Source organism: Eretmochelys imbricata, chromosome 17, assembly GCF_965152235.1.
Source record: "Eretmochelys imbricata isolate rEreImb1 chromosome 17, rEreImb1.hap1, whole genome shotgun sequence".
Classification (NCBI taxonomy): domain Eukaryota; kingdom Metazoa; phylum Chordata; order Testudines; family Cheloniidae; genus Eretmochelys; species Eretmochelys imbricata.
This window is the reverse complement of record NC_135588.1, coordinates 18,967,028-18,987,288: the sequence shown is the minus strand read 5'-3', so window position 1 is coordinate 18,987,288 and position 20,261 is coordinate 18,967,028. Positions and strand designations below refer to the sequence as shown.

The following is a 20,261-nucleotide window of genomic DNA, read 5'->3' as shown; positions in this document are numbered from 1 at the left end:
GTGACCGTCCTCTTCTAATTCTGGGGACTGGTGTAGGTTGGAGAGTTCAGACAGGCAGTTGGATACCTGGATGCTCACAAACACATAGTGCTGGCCCAGCCCTGGAACGGATACTGGTGCACTGGAAACATCAGGCTATTTTCACTCACGTATGCACGGTAACCTCCTGGCTGTAGCCGTAAACGTTTCTGATCCGGCTCAATGGGGAGCGATAGTCCATTAACACAAACATCCCATAGAGAGCACCTGATGTGAAGTGGCAGCCACATTAGTCAGAGTGAAGCACTCTCTCTTTTTTAAAAAAAAAAAATTAATTTTAACTCAGCATTCATTGCGTGCTTTCGCGCGGCGGCCCCAGATGAGCCAGATTCTAGGAGCTCTGTGTTCTGGGGGCAGGAGAGGGAGAGGGAACCTGGATGGCTGGGAATGAAACTCAGCCACTAAAAGGCAGAGCTCAGCTCCGGCTCGGGGGGAACCGCCTCCCAGCTCAGCAGGCAGCATAGACATTTTCCACCCCTTCTGCTTAGGCCCAGTGGGACGAAATCCTCATTTGTAGGGAGAGGTTGTTAGCAGCAGCTGCCACCAGCATGCTGTATGGGATCGCATAGCGAGCTAATTAATTGTATTTTATGGAAAACTCTTCTCTGGGGTCTCTATAGCGAGAGAGGGAGACAGACTTTTAATATCTGCTCTCCCCCAGACTCCCATCTGCTATGTGTGATTCCTCATCCCTAGAGGCTGTACAGCTTCCAATGCAAGTGAGGCTCCCACAGATCAAACAGCATCTGCCAGCACCTTATTGATAAAACCGTCACTCCACTCTAGTGGCCTAGAACAGCAGCATTTACATACCAGGGAGCAGCTCCCCAGGAGAGGAAGCATGACTAGATTCCCCCCTTGGGGACGGTCTCTGAGTGTGGATGGATCCCCCTTTGCCAGCCAAACAGGGCTGTCTACCTAACAAATCCTTTTTTAAAAAGGGGAGAGCCTCTTCTGTAATCTCGCGATTTGGAGAGGTGCCCAGAAGGCAACCAAAGACCAAATGCAGCCTCTAAGAGGGAGAGGACAAAGCAGACAATCTTCTAGTGTACTGTTTGTCTAGAGGCCCCATTGTTCCAGGCACCATCCAAACACATAGGGAGAGAAAGTCCCTCAAAGAGATTACAGACAAGGCAGACAAAAGGTGGGAAGGGAAACAAATCAGAGGGGAATTAACTTGCCCAAGGTCACAGTGCCAGAAGTAAAATGCAGGGCTCCGGAGTGAGTTTTACTGCTGGTTAGGACAAGAAGCAAGCAATTGCTGTTCACCTACAGGGGGCTAAAAGAATGGAAAACCCTACGTGATCATTCAAGTGCACCTATCAGCTAGTACGGGAAGATAAGTATAGGAGCAGACCTGAGGGGAGCACTTAGTTAATTGTTGGGGAATTGTAAAGTGTAGTCCAACACAGAAAAATAACTATGCAAAAATGGCACCAAGACAGATCACTTGCATATTTAATCTGCAATCTTCAGGCTTCACTGTAAAATATTAATTCTCTTAGCTCTGCAAAATCCTCACAGCTCCAAGGGAGTAAGCAGGATTCTATTCTGATCCATGCATCGTCAACAGAATTGTTGCCCAAATTCCGGCCACAGCATCTTTGTTGCTAGAAACGGCTATTGTTACAGTGACCAAAACAGCAAGCTGGGAACTTTCTGATAAGGCAGAAAGAGCCCAGCTTAACTGGCAGATCCCAGGGTGAGGAGATGTACATAGGGAAAATGCATCATTCTCCTTGTAAACTGAGCAGATTTGCTCCAGAAGCCAGAGAGAGAGAGAGAGAATCATACATACATGCCATTGTTATAGTCATTTTCCAGAGCAAGACAGCCCTAAGGAGTCTGGCAGTACACCAGACCTCCCCCAGCCACACAGAGTGGAATCTGGCCCTGATTCGGAGCCTGGGCCCTCGGAACAGAGATTTAACACCATCACCATCTTGTCTCTCTGGAATACCTTCCACTGAAAAACACCTGTGAACCAAGCCTCATGACAGCACTGCACTCGCTAAGTAATGCCACCGGTTAGCTGCCACACAGTGCTGCAGAAGGTTACCAAGCGGGGGCAGGGTTTGCCTCAGGGACAGACCTCACGAGTGACTGCTTGGGGCCACTGTGTTTAAGGGTATGTCTACACTGCACACTAAGACTGGATTCTGACTCAGATTTGAGCCAAGGCCTGCTTCTGTCCAGACACAAATCAGTCTGACTCAGGTCAGCAAGCACTCAGCACCCAGGTGGTCCTCTGATCCTGCTAGCAGGGAAGGGAAAGGAGGGCAGGAAGGGGGTCAGAGCCCGAGTCCCTGCTGTGACTCGGGTCCAAGCCTTGCCATTTTGCAGTGTGGATGCAGCTCAAGCCGCAGAGCCAAGTCAGAAGGTCTGCACGGTGTAGCATGGAAGCGTTAGCATGGCTGGGAGACCCAGATCCCGCCAATGTAAACCCAGGTTTATAATGAAGCATGAACACTCAGGTGTGGACCCAAGTCCCACAGGCAAGGGATTAGTGTGCTGTGTGGACATATCTTAAGAATCTCCACAGTCCAGCACTGTTATCAGTTCATCTGCCCCTTCCACAGTCCATAAAGATGGCTGTGGAGGAGGAGCAGCAAGACAAACGCAAGAGGGCAGTTGAATGTTAATATTATACGTGTATGCTACGTTCGGGGTGGATTAAAGCACTAGAGGATCTTCAGGCAAACAGCTGGTAGTGGCCTGGTGCATAGCTGATTGGTGCCAGCCTTCTGCAGGGAAGAGAATACATGCCATGGACGCAAAGTTCCCTTCCTCCCTCAGTCACCTCACCATGTGACGGGAGGGAAGGGCACAGGCACCAGATCTGTGCAGTCTCTGACTGCTGGGGAGTTGGGAGGAGAAGCCCAGAGCTTTGGTGGGTTCAGTACAGTCTCAAGGCATCCAGGGTGCCTTATTAGCCAAGCAGCCTTACCTTCAACACAAAGGTGTTGTCTTTGTCCGGCATCTCCAAAGGCATGGTTGTCCGGACCTCAATGATGGCCGAGAGTGGGATGCTGACCTTAGGTTTGGAAACCTGGAAGAAATAAAAGGAATGAACAGTGCCTGTAGAACAGAAGTTCTCCCAATGGGCGATACAGCCCAGCTCACAGCAAGGCAAGCTCCCTCTCCAGTCTGTGCAGTTATTAAAAAAAAAACAAAAAACAATTTCCCTCATGCGCCTGATAACTCCAAGATCTTTTAATTAAGCCAAGAGACGCCCCGGTGGAAGATAGGAGAGTTAGCGTATTTCACTGCCAACCCGCTTGCTTATTTCAGTGCCTGCTGACATTCCAGCTCTGCCGACTACATTAATGTCTCTGGGTTTTTTTTTTTAATCTCTCTCTCTTTATTAAGATGCGCTGGGAGGAAATAATGCTATCTGATCAAGGAAATATTTAGCATGCACAAAAGGCAAGGGGAGGCAGAGCCAGGAAAGGGCAGACGGATGGGGGATGTGCCAGTTTATCTGGAAGAGAGAGAGGCATTTCAGTAGGTAAGTGAAGACACATCTGCTTTGTCTATTGTAGGGAATTTTGACAAAAAGTTTCCCACTGGGGTTGCCACCGGTTCAGCTGTACCAGTAAGAGCTTTAGTGTGGATGCAGCTTTTCAACACAGCGTGCCAGACCCTCGACTGCACTAGGGTTGAGACCCTCCACTGCTGTCAGCTGAGTTACCCTGATTCACCCCAACAAGAGGTTCCCGCCCCAGGGTACCCCCTGAAACAGCTGAACTTGCTGCAGCAGCAGTGGGAATCTGCTGCTAAAATTCTTTCATGTAGACGCAGTCACATCTTTCCTCACACCCATCCCCAGCAGCAGACTCCAGAGATGCGTTTACAAACTTCAGCAAGGCCAGTTTGTCCATGGGGGGAAGAGGGTGATTGGCAGTTGAAGCTGTACATGAGTAGATACTCCAGATGTGCTAGGCTCTGTACAAATACAAAAGGCAGCACAGTCCCAGCCCCAAAGACTTTATAATCTAATCTCTCCATGCCTCTGTGTCCTTACCTGTAGAGTGGGGATAAAAATTTACACCAGTTCTACACCAGGAGTGCTTTGCATGTAGCTGTACTGGAATACTACGCTGGCAAAGCACTCCTGGTGTGGCTGTAACTTACACGGCCAAAGCTGCACTTTTGCTGGTCTTGCTTATTCCAATCCCCTAGAGTAAAACAAGCTATACTGTATTTCTCCTCCATTTCCTGTTGTACAGTGCTATGTCCCAGTGTACTGTTGGGCAGCTCATGTGTTCCACCCCAGAAGCAGCTGTTTCCTATGTCTATAAAGAGCTCCGTGATGAAGGCTCTTTACTAAGCAGTGGAAGACACTTTCAAAGTGAACCTTCTCCTCCTGTCCCCACCACTGGAAGCCAAAGGCAAGAACAAGCGATTTCAGAGGCATAAATGCTGCTCTCTTTGGGCAATGGGATGGTCTCTATACACCGCTGCAGCCCTGGTAACAGACATGCAACCTGATGCATGCTAAGCACTTTGCACACTTAAGGGCAAGATAAATAATAAGCTGATGGGTATCTCAGCTCCAGATTTGTGGTGTCTCCTTTTTAATAGGGAGAGGGAGCATGTATAAGGGTTAAGAGCAGACAATACGGTCAGGACTCCTGCGTTCTGTTCCCAGCTCTCCCAGTGATGCGCTGTCTGGCCTTGAACAAGTGACTTGACTGTGCCTCAGTTTCCTCCATCTCCTAAATACTTACCTTCCCCTCACAGGTGTATTATGGTTGGTTGTTGCCCTCCACCCTCGAGGTGGTTGAATTTCCGCAGTGCTGTATGCTGAAGACAATTCAGTCCTGCTTCCACTGAAGTCTATTTCAAAGCTCCCAGTTCCCCTGTGGTACAGGAGTGGGCCTCAAGTCTGACTGTGCAAACACTTGCTACTGAGTGTAGTACTTACTCCCATGAAACCAATGGATGTGCGGCCACTAGTAAACATTATAACTGGTAGCAAGTGTTTGCAGGATTGGGCCCTAAATGTATACAACTCTTCGGAATGAAAGGTCCTATATAAACGCAACATGATTATTAGTAAAAGCTTGTCTAGTAGCACATTTGAGCAACAATCCCCAGATTTCTAGTAAATTGGCCCCTAGAATTATTACAGTTAGGGATTTGGAAGCAAGAGTTTCTCTTAACTAGACAGACAGACTGGCTAATCCTCCCTCAAGCTGTGCACTTGAATTCAAAGCAAGCATCTAGAAAAGGAATAGAAAGGCAACATAATCATCAGAAAACATGAGTTATCCCAAGTGCCTCCAGACCCTAGACGACAGAAACAGGCTCACGATGCGCATAATGCCACAGGTTTCAGAGTAGCAGCCGTGTTAGTCTGTATCCGCAAAAAGAACAGGAGTACTTGTGGCACCTTAGAGACTAACAACTTTATTTGAGCATAAGCTTTCATAAGCTACAAGTACTCCTTTTCTTCATAATGCCACAGGTTACTAATAAAGGGTTCTGTTCTCATTTTGTAAATCAGTGTTGCTGTGAAACAGGAACCAAGAGCTGCCTTTCCCTTCCCCTAAGATTTCGTTTAGCTGGGCCTGGGAGGTTCTGACCAAGTTACTGTCACTGCAAGACTCCAAATGAATGAAGGACCCTGATCTTTAGAAGTGCTGAGCACCCACAGAGCCAAGGACCACTGCACCAGCTCAGCGGCTCCCATAAACTGTCCTCTAATGCTTGTTTTGAAGCAATGAATTTGCAGAAGCTGCTGGGCTGGGGTTTTTTTAATTTTTGACCAGAGGCGGATCAGAAAAAGAGGAAGTAGCTGTTTAAAGGGAAGAAAATATGACACGAGCTCTGAGGGGTGGAAGGAAGAAGAGACTTGCTCTGACTCTTCTCAGGAACAGCAGACAAAAGAGCCAACAGAGGGAGTCTTCACCGAGTTCCCAGCCCTGCAAAAACACTGGCACATGTGAGTAGTCCCACAGAAGTCAATAGGACTCCCCAGGTCAGTAAAGTTACTCCCTGCTTAAGTGCTTGCAGGATCAGGCCCTACGCCTGAGCTGCAGTTTTAGGGCTTGCTCAGAGACTCATCACAGGAATAAATGGGGGCAGGCAATGGAGGTTTTTGTACTTTGAATCACCATCAAAACTGCTAGTATAATACCAAAAAGTAAGATGGACTGCTGCCAGGTACTTGAAGCACATTTAATTTCCCTTCATGTTTTCAATCACTGTTGCTTTGGGAAAATATACACACACCTAACTTTGTCAGAAAGTACAATATCCACGGGACAGGGTTTTTTCTTTCTTTCTTTCTTTTTAAATGAAAACCCAGTTAGCCCCTATTTTTGTAGGACCCCCACAAAAACAAAGTAGTGTGCTCTTGTGCACTCTCAGAAGCAAAAGTTTAAGTTCTCATCCCACAAATGTACAAGAAAGCAAGGTTAACGCATCAGTGCCTCTCAAAGGGTTTGTTGGGAGTGGAAATACAGGAACATTTGACAAATGAAGAAGATAGATATCATTAGGGAAAGAAATTTAAGCGAAAGATTTCAGGAGGGTGTAATGATAACAATAAAAGACAAGACTGTTTTCATAAAAAGCACTTAAAAGAGGTTCTTTTAACATTGATTTTTTAAAAAGGGGAGATAAAAACAAACCTGAAAAAATACCTATTTCCAGCTATAATATTGCTTAACAGCAGTTACTGCTCCAGCTAACCCTATGGCTGTATCAATCTGTGCATAGACTCACAAGCACTGCTCCCAGATGAGCCAATGCCAGCTATGCATCTTTCATGCCCTAACTGCTAGTGCAGAAAGAGACTCTGGGGCAGAGGGTAGGGAGCTGGGGATGGGGAGGAAGGTAATGCAGTTAAAATTAATTAAATAAATAAATAAACAAACCAACCCGCTCACTCGGTCTCCAGTTCTCTAGGGGACATTAGAAAGGTTAGAAGTCAGTGAATGGAAACCAGATATTTCACATGTTTGATGACACCCAGAATTCAGACACTATAAATGGTTTCACCCTAATGGCTTTTCCATGTGTTCCGATCCGGTATCTACATGGGGGTTTTTCCTCCAGCTCCATTTCAGGTTAATACACTGTGAGGAACAGTTTATATTGGACTCAAATATCTTCCTAAAGGGTGTATATTTCTCTCGCAACACACACACACACACACACAATTTTTATTGAATGTAAACATTCCTCTGCCAAGTTGTAAGCCCAAGTACAACAAGAGTAAGGACCTGATTTGCAGTCCATTTCAGATCAGTGGGAGATTCCCACTGGCTTTGAATCAGGGACTTAGTGTAGAAAATGACTCGTGAACGGGATTAGCCCTGTTCCACTGTGGAAGATGAATGAAACACAAAAACCAACAACATAAATGGCACAAAGTAAATTATCTATATTTAGTAACCTCAGATTTAATTAGTAATGACTACCTCATCTGCATAATTTATCTACGTGGAAGCATTAGTTAATGTTTCTACAGTGCTTTGAAGAGAAAAAGTGCAACGTGCATGCCAAGTAAAATTAATGTATCTCCACAGGTAAGAACTTAATTTTAAATGCAGGGTGTGCTTTTTTTTCATCTCAGCAGGAAGGGTGGTCCAGCAGCCGGGGCACTAGCCTGAGACTTGAGAGACCCAAGGTCAATTCCCTGCTCTTTCATGGTCTCCTTGTGTGACCTTGGGCAAGACACTTAGCCTCTCCCACGCCTCAGTTTCCCATCTGTACAATGGAGGATAATTGCACTTCCCAGCCTTACAGGGGTGCTGTGAGGGTATACACATTAAAGACAGCGAGGGGCCCAGATACTGTAATGGTGGGGACCATATGGGGCCATTCCATAATGAGGATCATTCAGTCTCTGTGTTTCAGTGTCCCCAACTCTAAAGTTGGGATAATAATTCTCTGCCACATGTTTGTGAGATGCTCAGGTACTTGATAGTAAAGAGGGACATGCAGGTAGGTAGATAGATAGATATTAAATTGCATAATGAATCTACAGTAGTTGGTTCCTTTTTCCGAAGCTTTCTTTAGGATCCTGTGGAAGGAAAAGAGTGCAGGGAAGAAAGAGATAAATAAATAAATGTTCAGGAAGGTAAGTAACTGAGAAGATCATTTGGGAAGGTATGCTACGAAAGAGGAAACAGGAACAATATTTACTATATGGGCTAGAATGCTCCTGGCAGAGGACACTGAAGTCTTTCTTCTCTCTCATTGAAATGTTATTGGAGGGGGGAGGGGGGGTGTGGGTGTGAGAGCAAGCCTAAATGCCAGAGAACGATTCATCACCTTACATTTCTTTAGCTCCATTCATCCCACTGGATGCAACAGCACTTTACAGACTTACCCACTGCTCCACAAACTACACACAAGAACCACTTCATCCACCTCTGAATGCAGCCAGTGCTGGAATGAAACACTGCAGCTGTTTAACAGCGCACAGGAACACGGCACACTCTTCCAGCTGAAATAAGACTTTTCCGGCTGAAAACTCCCCGGCAGTTAGGTAAGCAGAATAGAAAGTTGGATTTGCCTAGGACATTGGAGGCAGCATAATTATTGCTGCAAAGTGCCCTGGACCGCTAGTAATCAAATGTGTTTAGGACCTTGGCTTTGCTTCTCACCTGAAAGAGAGCACCTCCAGCAGCAGTCGCTTAAAGCCGTCCTGGGGTATTGAGTCAGCACTGATTCAGGGGTGAGGGAGGAAGGAGTGCCATCTACCGACTTATCACTACCTGCCTGACCTGCGGGACCCTTACAAGTCTCCAGTGGCCAAGGCAGCTACTGGCTATGTGCTGAAACTCTCTCTCTTCAGGATGTCGTCACTGACAATTTGCCCATGGAAGCTGGGCTTGATTAGGCAAAACTAGGGAAGGTTTGGACTGGATTCCATTTAATCAAAGCCACCAAATTTCTCAGATAAAGATGTCTGAGCATACCTCACAGGATCACAGTAGAGAAGCTACAGAAAAGGCTGAAGCAGCTACTCAGTTCTATACCCCTCACAGTGTTCCCAATGTGGTTTCCTATGCATGAGCAGAGGTTCAATTTTGATTAAACTAAAAAACGGTCAGGAATTGAGGTTCCCATTTTAGCCCATCTCTAGGCGAAATCTACTATCCTGAGGGCAGGATGGGCAGGAAAGGGGGCATGGCTGGAGTTCTTTATCCCCTGTCACAGTTACCTAGCGGTACAGAGAAACCGAACCTGTCAAAAACATGGGTGTGGGGTTCACAAGTTGCCTTCCTATCTGGAGGTGGGAAGGGCTAGTCCTGGCTCTGTACTGTGTACATCTGAAGCGTGAGTGACAGTGCTAATGGGCCGAGAGAACTCAAGACTGCTCAGGCCCATCACAATCTATTTTTACATCCCTGACATCCAGTTGGTGACTGGTCAGTGCAGCTCAGTGAGCAGCATCTGACAGAACCCTCATTAGCCTCGCAGCTAACGAACAGGGAGATGTGGAGATGTTTCCGCAGCAGAAATGAAAGGTTAGAGGAGGTTCCTATACGTTGCAGGTTAACAGCTACTAGAAAGCAGTTCACTGGTGTATTGGGACAGCTCCTGGCTTCAGTCTCCTGCCAGGTGAACACCGGGATCCGAGTTCGCCCAAACGCCGGGCTGACTAACAGACTGCCCACATGGCTGATACAAGGACCTAGGGGTGACAGTGGACGAGAAGCTGGATATGAGTCAGCAGTGTGCCCTTGTTGCCAAGAAGGCCAATGGCATTTTGGGATGTATAAGTAGGGGCATAGCGAGCAGATCGAGGGACGTGATCGTTCCCCTCTATTCGACATTGGTGAGGCCTCATCTGGAGTACTGTGTCCAGTTTTGGGCCCCACACTACAAGAAGGATGTGGATAAATTGGAGAGAGTCCAGCGAAGGGCAACAAAGATGATTAGGGGTCTAGAACACATGACTTATGAGGAGAGGCTGAGGGAGCTGGGATTGTTTAGCCTGCAGAAGAGAAGAATGAGGGGGGATTTGATAGCTGCTTTCAACTACCTGAAAGGGGGTTCCAAAGAGGATGGCTCTAGACTGTTCTCAATGGTAGCAGATGACAGAACGAGGAGTAATGGTCTCAAGTTGCAGTGGGGGAGGTTTAGATTGGATATTAGGAAAAACTTTTTCACTAAGAGGGTGGTAAAACACTGGAATGCGTTACCTAGGGAGGTGGTAGAATCTCCTTCCTTAGAGGTTTTTAAGGTCAGGCTTGACAAAGCCCTGGCTGGGATGATTTAACTGGGAATTGGTCCTGCTTCGAGCAGGGGGTTGGACTAGATGACCTTCAGGGGTCCCTTCCAACCCTGATATTCTATGATTCTATAAGAGAAGAAATAGCAAGAGGATAGAAAGCTAGAGCGAGTCACGGACGCTTTGTTCCTAACACATAAGAGCGCAAATTACAGGGCCCTCTCGGTACCTGATCGACAGAGGATACGAGGCTTTTACACCCCAGATTGTAGCACTGGCTCTTTAGCTCAAGAAAGAACAGCTCATGCTTTTAGCTCTGGACGTCCCAGGCTCAATCTTCAATGTCAGCCAAGATGGCAGTGATCACAACAGCAAAGATGACATGTCTGGGCTCATCACCACCAGAAAAAGAAAAAATACTGCATTATATTTTTCGCATGATAGCACCAGGAGTAACTCAGCTTGCTCTTGCCAGTGTAGACAGGAACCAATCCACATTACGGAGTCATGTTACACCCCTGTAACAGGATTATCAGTCTGATCCCCATCTACATGAGGCAACAAAAGCCAAGGTTTAAGCATGGCTGATTGGGGTACAAATCATGTGTATTACATGAATCCCAAGACAGGGTCGCTAGGCGGGTGCAGATGGATGCCTTCAGTGCTTCTTGCTATTTGAAATCAGACCCTGTCCCTAAAATCCAGGCAAAGTAGCACTCAAACAGGAATGATTGAGTCCCTGAGGGACTGGATGGCTTGGGGAGGGGAACTGGTAAGGAAGCTGGTGACAGAGCAATTGGGGCCAGGTCACCCAACTCCCAGGCTAGAACCCTAACTACTAGGCCATCCTTTCTTAGTGATGGATTTGGGAAGCGTCACTATCAAAAAAGGCTCGCTGACAGCCTCAGTAGCTGTGCCTGCCTCAACTGGCCCTTTTGCTTTCAGTCTTAACTTAGAGGCCAGTGACTGAACAGATTAACATTAGGAAAAACTTCCTAACAGTCAGGGTGGTGAAGCACTGGAATAAATCACCTAGGGAGGTTGTGGGTCTCCATCATTGGAGATTTTTAAGAGGAGGTTAGACAAACACCTGTCAGGGACGGTCTAGATAATACTTAGTCCTGCCTTGAGCGCAGGGGACTGGACTAGAAGACCTCTTGAGGTCCCTTCCAGTTCTATGATTCTATGATTGGGGATACTAAATTCCTCTTTCACCCCTAGGAGGTGGATCGTCCAGTTCTGGGGTGAGACACATTGGTAGTGGGAAAAAAACCCTCCAATCCCTATTCAAATCTAGTTCAAAGACCTATAAGATAGATAACGAACTAGGAGCACTGGGCATCAGGAAGTCTGAGCGGACAGTAACACTGTTTGTCAGAAACTTTGTGGAGAGTTTGGCACAGACAAAATAAGCAAAACCACTGAATTATACTTCATCCCATAGAGTGGATTAAGACCAGGAGGTGGAGGATTAAAATAGACCATCTGAAACAATAGAGGAGCAACACCCATCACCGGGAAGCAGTACACCAGCCCAGCAGAGAGCTGTAAAACCGCCACGGCCATCTGGAGCTCTGATGAAGCGCAGCTTGGAGACGTGTCAGCTGGGATCTATGGCTTCTCGGGGCGAGGAGCGTCACATATATAAACTCTGCAGCCAAGCAAGTCAATATAGATAGGAAGCTCAGCCATGAAGAGCCTACAAGACCCACCTTTGGTGGCACATAAAACTCCAGCAGGAACCTCTCCCCCTCCATCTTAACAGCCTTCCTGAGCATCAGCCGACATTTCTGCCACTGAGAGCTACCCACGCAGTTTGTGTCATCCGCCACCATGTAGCGGAGGGTGCCCTCCCTCTGAATATCCACCAGTTCCACCTTGGAAGACTGGACTTTTGACAGCCGCAGCTTGTGAGTCCATCTCTCCCTCGTGTCATTGTGTTCCTTGATCACAGAGGGACAGTGCTCTCTCTCTGATCTCCTGCCTCCCTGCATGGCCTCCACACCTGGCTCCGGAGAGGACTTCCTGTGCCACATCTCCTTCATGCCATCCACCACACACAGGCTCATATTCCTCAAGGAGAAACCTTTCTTGAATTTCGGCTTGGAAGTAGCATGGACAGACACGTCCTCTGAACTCCGAGAGTGGCCGTAGGAAGAAACTTTATGAGCCTGAGCCTGCTGGGACTGGCTCAGATATCGGCTGGAATTCACAGGGTTGTCCATGCTGTCCAGGGATTCTGTGGAGGTCTCCTCTTTCCTCTGGAGGATGTCTCGGCCGTAAGGCATGTGGCAGTTCTGTAGCCCCACAAAGGGCACTATGTTGTACGTGGCTGGGGAGTCGGACACGAACACTCTACTGACCTCCAAGCTGAAGATGTCCAAGAAATTGGCAGCAAAGTGATGGGAGAAGGAGGTTTCAGCCCCCGGGGTATCGTAATGGGGGTTCTCCCTCAGGAACTGGCAGAACTTCTGAGCAAAGTCCACCGCAGCAGCCTGGGCATGGAGCTCACAGAATTCCCTCCAGTCGGGAAGCTGGGAGGAAGACTCTTGGCAAAGGGCATCACCATTCATGACTGTCCCATTCCACCTGCCAGCAAACTGCAAAGGCAAATCAAAGAGAAGGTTAATGACAGTTCAGATAAGGAATTCCAAACACAAACACACACACACACACCACTGCAGAACTATCCATGACCAAGGGAATCCACAAGAAAAACAAGGACAATTGATGGTATGTAACATTTTAAACAGCTGCAGTCACAACATTCCACCATGTCTAAAAAGCATGCAAAACTATGGTTAGTGCAACCTTATTTCTGCCTCTATGATCACATCACTTCAGACTCTAGCCCTAAGATGTTCCATGTCTTAAGACCACTGACTAATGGCTATGATCCCCAAGGATCCCACGGGGCTTTGCAGGGTGGTGGGATAGTGGGAATCAGGTTCTAGAACATTGGTATCTTAGTTAGCACATCCTGTTTCACATCTGGGTGCTCACATCAGCATTTTCACAGCTAAGATACCAATATGAACACCCAAAATACGGAACTGGATGCCTTAAATTAGAGGCCTACAGTTGAAAACCAGGCCTTGTATATATCATCTGCATCATGATGACCTCACTCACTACTGAAACGCATCCACCTCTGGAGCAGAACATATCCACCATTTAACAGCAAATTACAACACTTCCCTTCAGGGCAGAAAGAGAAGAATACTGTGTCCAACTGAAGCTACAAGAGAGACTTTTTTGGTAAGCAAAATGTAAATACCAAATACAAATTTGGCTAGGACACAATGATCAACAGTCTAGTTTTTTAAAAGAAGAGTGCTACCATTCCGCAATGACGGATGGTGCTCTCAGCATCATGACGGGGACAGAGACAAGTACGGACTCAGAAGGAAGAGTGTCGTCTACAGAATCACCAACATCGCTTCCTGTGGTGCAAAGTTTTTCCATAGACGTGTCTTATCAGCACGCGAACCCAGACCCTGCCCTGTGTATCGTATGAGAGCAGACAGAGTCCCAGCCAGGTGCAGCAGGGCTAGGCAGACACCACCAACCACATGGGGGAAAAAAAAAAAATCACAAAATAGCTGCTTGGAGTTCAGAGGAATAAGTCAAAGTTAGGGCATACATAGAGAGCCAGCTATGCACAACCTGCCTCCAGAGCCACACAGTGAACGAGGAAACAGGAAATTCCATCCATTCAGAGTTCTATTCTATTCTATATTTTTACACTGTCGTACGAGTGCCTTCCAGTAGTGCTTTCAGTAACACGGCCACACACCTGTCATACGTTTGTTCTCTTATCCTCTCCCCAGAGGGAGAAGTGCATGGAGTGGAGTGCCTTATTTTGGGAGCGCTCTCCTGCAATGCTGTTAATCCCTGCTCCTGGGAAAAGAAAGTATTTCGGGAGATGGCATCTTTTACAGATGGAGTCAGTGGACGACGACAGGAGCTGGGAGGGTCTCATCCAAGTGACAAGGGAAACCCCACATCGGTTAATTCAGGCACAGCTGCAAAAGCATAAAAAGCCAGCCTTTGCTTTCACTTCTGTGCTGGAATAAGTTAAAGGACTCTGCTGACATAACCAGCCTCTGCTATTGCTGAAGCTGGAGGTGGAGTGATACCAATCCACGTGCATGGCCTGCCGCCTGTGGGAGTCATTCATCTTCTCAGGAGCACACCTGGACCTGATATGCCCCACTAAATATTAAATCCTAGCTGGAAATGACCATGCTCGTCTGCTCCTGAAGTTACACCAGGCACTGAGAGGGGCTGCTGTAGTGGTTTCAGTTCCCTCACACGCTCACCCTCTCATCTTGGATTGGGTGTCAAGGGGGCAATACCGTGAGCAAGGTTAGAGCAATTAACATGAAGAATTGCTCATAGGGCCAGCAAATGAATCCAGCTAACGGACCATTGTAACTGCCTTTTGCAGCCATCCATCATGTATCTAACTACACAGATCCCTCCTGTTGCGAGATATGACCTGACTTGCATAACCCATCAACACTGCACAAATGTACAACCCCATCTGTTTTTATCTGTAGTACAGTAGATTCATAGACTTTAAGGTCAGAAAGGACCATCGTGATCATCCAGTCTGATCTCCTGCCCATTGCAGGTCACAGAACTTCATCCACTCCTGAAATAGACCCCTAACCTCTGGCTGAGTTACTGCAGTCCTCAAATCATGGTTTAAAGACTAGAGGCCCTAGCTGAGATCACCAGCCCCAGCATGCCGGGCGCTATACATACCCAATCCCCAAAGAGCTCACACACTAAACAGACAAGACAGATAAAGGATGGGAAGGGAAACAAGTGTGCAGCTCACACTTCATTGCTGGGTTCATTAAGTCAGGAGCTCTCTAACTTTTGGCAGACTGTACCTTAAAAGGAAGAGCGTGTGCCTCCAGATTGGCCTCCCCTCCCATTCAGGATCCTGCCGTCCCGCCTCCTCTCCCATTCACAATTGCCTGACAGCTCTGATGTAGCTACTCGCAGAGGCTGCCATTGAAGAATAGCATCAGGAAAGGATGTGATATTTTTAGCTGCTGTTCAGTGCAATTCAGCAGCTGAAGCGAGGAGGAGCCAGCCAGCCCTATATGGTCAGCAGGTTCGATGCAAACTGCCAGCACTTGTTTTGTTGAACTCTACTCTACAGGCCAGTGCTGGTCAAGAACCTCAGGGTCAGGTCACTGTCTGTCTGCAGGTGGGACTAGAGGGGACTGGTCCTTACCACATATGCTCCAGTGCCTGGGCAGCTCACCCCGGTTTCTAGCTCTGCCCTGGGGAAAGCATTTCACAAGCTAATAAGCTGAATCGCCTGGTGAGGAGAAAAAAGAAAAAAAAAGTAAAACACATCTGTTTTGTCCTCAGCTCCACCCCATTACTCACACTTTCTGCGAAGGCACATTTATAGCAAATAAAGGTTAATAAATGCTGAAGAGGTGTTCTATAGTGTTACGGGCATGAGGAGTTCATCCTAGTGACAGAGGATGTGGAAAAAGCTAATGTACTCAATGCTTTTTTTTTCCTCTGTCTTCATGAACAAGGTCAGCTCCCAGATTGCTGCACTGGGCAGCAGAGCATGGGGAGGAGGTGACCAGCCCTCTGTGGAGAAAGAAGTGGTTCGGGACTATTTAGAAAAGCTGGACGAGCACAAGTCCATGGGGCCGGATGCGCTGCATCCGAGAGTGCTAAAGGAGTTGGCGGATGTGATTGCAGAGCCATTGGCCGTTATCTTTGAAAACTCATGGTGACCGGGGGAGGTCCCGGACGACTGGGAAAAGGCTAATGTAGTGCCCCTCTTTATAAAAGGGAAGCAGGAGGATCCTGGGAACTACAGGCCAGTCAGCCTCACCTCAGTCCCTGGAAAAATCATGGAGCAGGTCCTCAAGGAATCAATTCTGAAGCACTTAGAGGAGAGGAAAGTGATCAGGAACAGTCAGCATGGATTCACCAAGGGCAAGTCGTGCCTGACTAATCTAATTGCCTTCTATGATGAGATAACTGGCTCTGTGGATGAGGGGAAAGCGGTGGACGTGTTGTTCCTTGACTTTAGCAAAGCTTTTGACACCGTCTCCGACAGTATTCTTGCCAGCAAGTTAAAGAAGTATGGGCTGGATAAATGGACTATAAGGTGGATAGAAGGTTGGCTAGATTGTCGGGCTCAACAGGTAGTGATCAATGGCTCCCTGTCTAGTTGGCAGCTGGTATCAAGTGGAGTGCCCCAAGGGTCGGTCCTCAGGCCAGTTTTGTTCAATATCTTCATAAATGATCTGGAGGATGGTGTGGATTGCACCCTCAGCAAGTTTGCAGATGACACTAAACTGAGAAGAGAGGTAGATATGCTGGAGGGCAGGGATAGGATATAGAGGGTCCTAGACAAATTAGAGGATTGGGCCAAAAGAAATCTGATGAGGTTCAACAAGGACAAGTGCAGAGTCCTGCACTTAGGACGGAAGAATCCCATGCACCGCTACAGACTAGGGACCGAATGGCTCGGCAGCAGTTCTGCAGAAAAGGACCTAAGGGTTACAGTGGACGAGACGCTGGATATGAGTCAACAGTGTGCCCTTGTTGCCAAGAAGGCCAATGGCATTTTGGGATGTATATGTAGGGGCATTGCCAGCAGATCGAGGGACGTGATCGTTCCCCTCTATTCGACATTGGTGAGGCCTCATCTGGAGTACTGTGTCCAGTTTTGGGCCCCACACTACAAGAAGGATGTGGAAAAATTGGAAAGAGTCCAGCGGAGGGCAACAAAAATGATTAGGGGACTGGAACACATGACTTCTGAGGAGAGGCTGAGGGAACTGGGATTGTTTAGTCTGCAGAAGAGAAGAATGAGGGGGGGATTTGATAGCTGCTTTCAACTACCTGTAAGGGGGTTCCAAAGAGGATGGATCTAGACTGTTCTCAGTGGTTGCTGATGACAGAACAAGGAGTAATGGTCTCAAGTTACAGTGGGGGAGGTTTAGGTTGGATTTAGGAAAAACTTTTTCACTACGAGGGTGGTGAAACACTGGAATGCGTTACCCAGGGAGGTGGTGGAATCTCCTTCCTTAGATATTTTTAAGGTCAGGCTTGACAAAGCCCTGGCTGGGATGATTTAGTTGGGGATTGGTCCTGCTTTGAGCAGGGGGTTGGACTAGATGACCTCCTAAGGTCCCTTCCAACCCTGATATTCTATGATTCTATAGGTGGTTGTAAGCAGAGCAGTAGAAGGTATAACCATGGCTTACAGCCCTCTATAATAAGAACACTACTGGACTCTAACAGTTGCTTAGCCATTTATTGGAACATCTATGGATGATTCGTAACCTTTTAAACACTCTGGCCACACATCCACGGAGTAGAAAGTGTGATCGCTTTTATTTACTGTTGCTTGGACCCTCCTCAGCATCTGTCCCCACAGAGGCTGGGTGGAAAACAGTGAACTTGAAAGTAAAACCACTTTCCCCAGGGGAAGTGCAGGGTCCTTTCGAAATCCCTTGTGGGATCAAGTCTGGAGCAGAGACAGAAGCTCATGAGCGTCAGCCTCTGAACATGCTTCTGCTTGGGCCAGAGACAACCTTCCAAGCTGACACAGGAAGAGGAAAGGCAGAAAGCCCAGCGACGTGGTCTAGATAAGATGAGCAGAGAAAAGCAACGTGTTTTGGGCTGGGCTTCCAGGTTTATACATTGATGAGCAGAGCTGCCAATGCCAGAGTTGGACTAGCTCTTGCTGATATGGTGCTGAAGATTAACACACAGGCTCGGGAGTCAGGATTGCAGGGTTCTCTTTCCCTACCCTGACACAGGCTCATGATGTGATCTTGGGCAAGTCACTTATCCTTTCTGTATCTTGGTTTCCTTATCTATCTACCTACGTATCTAAAATGAGGGTGAAACCTCACAGGCATGGTGTGGCCAGATCTAGCTTGTTAGTGTTTGTAAGGTAAAGAGATCACATCTGTTCCTATGATTACGGATAAAGGAGCCAATTCTGCGTGAGCCCTGGGTTGGACACACCCCACGAAGCCAGGGAGAGACCCTTATAATCACAGGCTTGACCAAGATTATAAATCCAGCTCACTCCCCGTCAGTATCAATGGAGCGCAAGGTGCAGAGGGGAACCCAGGGATATTAATAATGCTTTGATGGGAAACCAAGCCAGCAGGAGCTGAGTGGGGAGGGCAGGGGAGTCTGATGCTGATCGTTATTGATGGCAGGGATGGACTGCGTCAAGGGCAGGGAATGTCACACAGATCAAATCGGGAATGCAGAGTCCACCCAGCCCCTGACAGCCAAGCAGCAGGATTAGATAGATTTCGAGGCGCTTGCTGCCTGAACTCATTGGTAGGGAAGCCAAAAATAATCATCATCACCCCTCTGGATGCAATTTGGGGCAAGCGACTGCCCCTGCTTCCAACAGAGCAACACCCTCGGTGGAAAGAGAGCCATGCTCATTTGTTAAGCCAGCCTAGCAATTAATTAAGGTCACACCTGGGCTAATAATTTCTCACCTATTGGGCAAGGGATTCAGAGCCATTAAGTGCTGCTCTGGAGCTGCGTGGCTGGCGTTCAGAGAATTCCTTTTCGTTACGGGGAAGCCTTGCCTCTCACTCATCTTCATCAGTGTCAGGATCTATGGCAGGGCAGCATTCCAGGAAGGAGCTGCAGCTCCTGGGTGAATGGAACGGGGAGGGAGACCAGATTCTACTGCAAACGTACATGTGCCCCGAGTAAAGCAACTGACAAGTAGCCCATTCTGCAGGTGCATTCACGGTTCTGCAGCTGTGCAAATCTTGCCCACAGCTGAGGAGGCCTTCATTTGACTGCTAGCTGTCTAAAGGCAGATTTTTGGCATGGAGGAATAAAGTGAGACACCCCTTTTGACATAAACCCTCCCTCCCAACAAACTAGGCATGCAATATCTCCTTACCCATAACTAGCCATCGCCATGCATGGGTACAAGTCTGTGTGGATACATGGGTACCCTCAGTCCGAGAAAGAATGAATGGACTCTCAGCTTTACAAGTCTGGAAATCACACATACACACACACCCCTACTTTGTACTAACAGCAGGATCTGAAAACTGTTTTACATAGATTAACCTTCACATTCACAGAGGAAGGAGCATTAGACTATATTGGGGGAAGGGAAGGGAAATCCCTTTCTGACCCCTGCAGGTGTCTGGTTGAAACCATGTGGTGGGTTTGGGGATGGGAGGTGAGTTTCTCTCTCACATGAAGTGGTCTGCAATATGAAAGGACTGGAGAACCCCTTCATGAGGCCACGTTCATTTAGAATGTAGATGAAAGAGAGACTGAAGCAGTGCTAACAGTGGATAAATATTTAATGGTGACCCCACCACCACCACCTAGCCCCCAAGAGCGGAGCAGCCACCATACAGAAAAGAGAGCAAAGGAAGGAGCCAATAGCAGCTCAGCGGTTATCCCAGGTGGATTATAAGAAATTATTCCATGTATTTAAGATTCTCTAACAAGTCAAGTGAACCAGGCGAGAAGTGAATTATTCATTGGCTTGGCTCAGTTTTCAGCATTGTTTGGTCTTGGAGGGAGCAGACACTGGAGTAAATTTATAGACCGAGATGCTTCAGGATGTTGCACCTGTCTAGTGGGCTGCTAGGATGCTGGTTGTCACCCTGGAATCTGCATTCACACTTTGTAAAGCTCTACATAGGACGCAGAGCTCATTGCTGAGCAACAGAGTGACTGGGTTCGTTCACCACTGCGGCGCCTCCTGCTGGCTGTCCTGGAAATTAGCTCTGTTTGCCAGTGCGTCCTCTTCTGGTGATGTCTTGCCACCATCACTTCTGCTCCAGGACCCACGTCACTCCAAGGACTGTGGCAGCCTCTTCGGGACACAGCCCTCCAGCTATGCTACACTCCATGTTCCCCCCTTCCAGGAAAACGTACCACAGTCCGACAGTCCAGCTACTTCCTCAGGGGCGAGTGGGGGTGAGAGGGGACCCAGGCCTGCCCGCTACTCCAGGTCTCAGCTTTG

At 47.7% G+C, this 20,261-nt stretch overlaps 1 protein-coding gene across 1 annotated transcript in view; it reads right to left on the bottom strand.

Moving 5' to 3' along the window:
* Nucleotides 1–15,180, bottom strand: part of SH2B2 (SH2B adaptor protein 2) — a 31,247-nt gene extending 16,067 nt beyond the window's left edge. The window contains exons 1-3 of the mRNA XM_077836765.1: nucleotides 15,136–15,180; nucleotides 11,947–12,834; nucleotides 2,987–3,088 (exon numbers count right to left, since the gene is read on the bottom strand). Of these exons, the coding sequence (XP_077692891.1) occupies nucleotides 2,987–3,088; nucleotides 11,947–12,834; nucleotides 15,136–15,180 (1,035 nt within the window). The remainder of the gene's footprint in view (nucleotides 1–2,986; nucleotides 3,089–11,946; nucleotides 12,835–15,135) is intronic.
* Nucleotides 15,181–20,261: the final 5,081 nt, after the last annotated feature.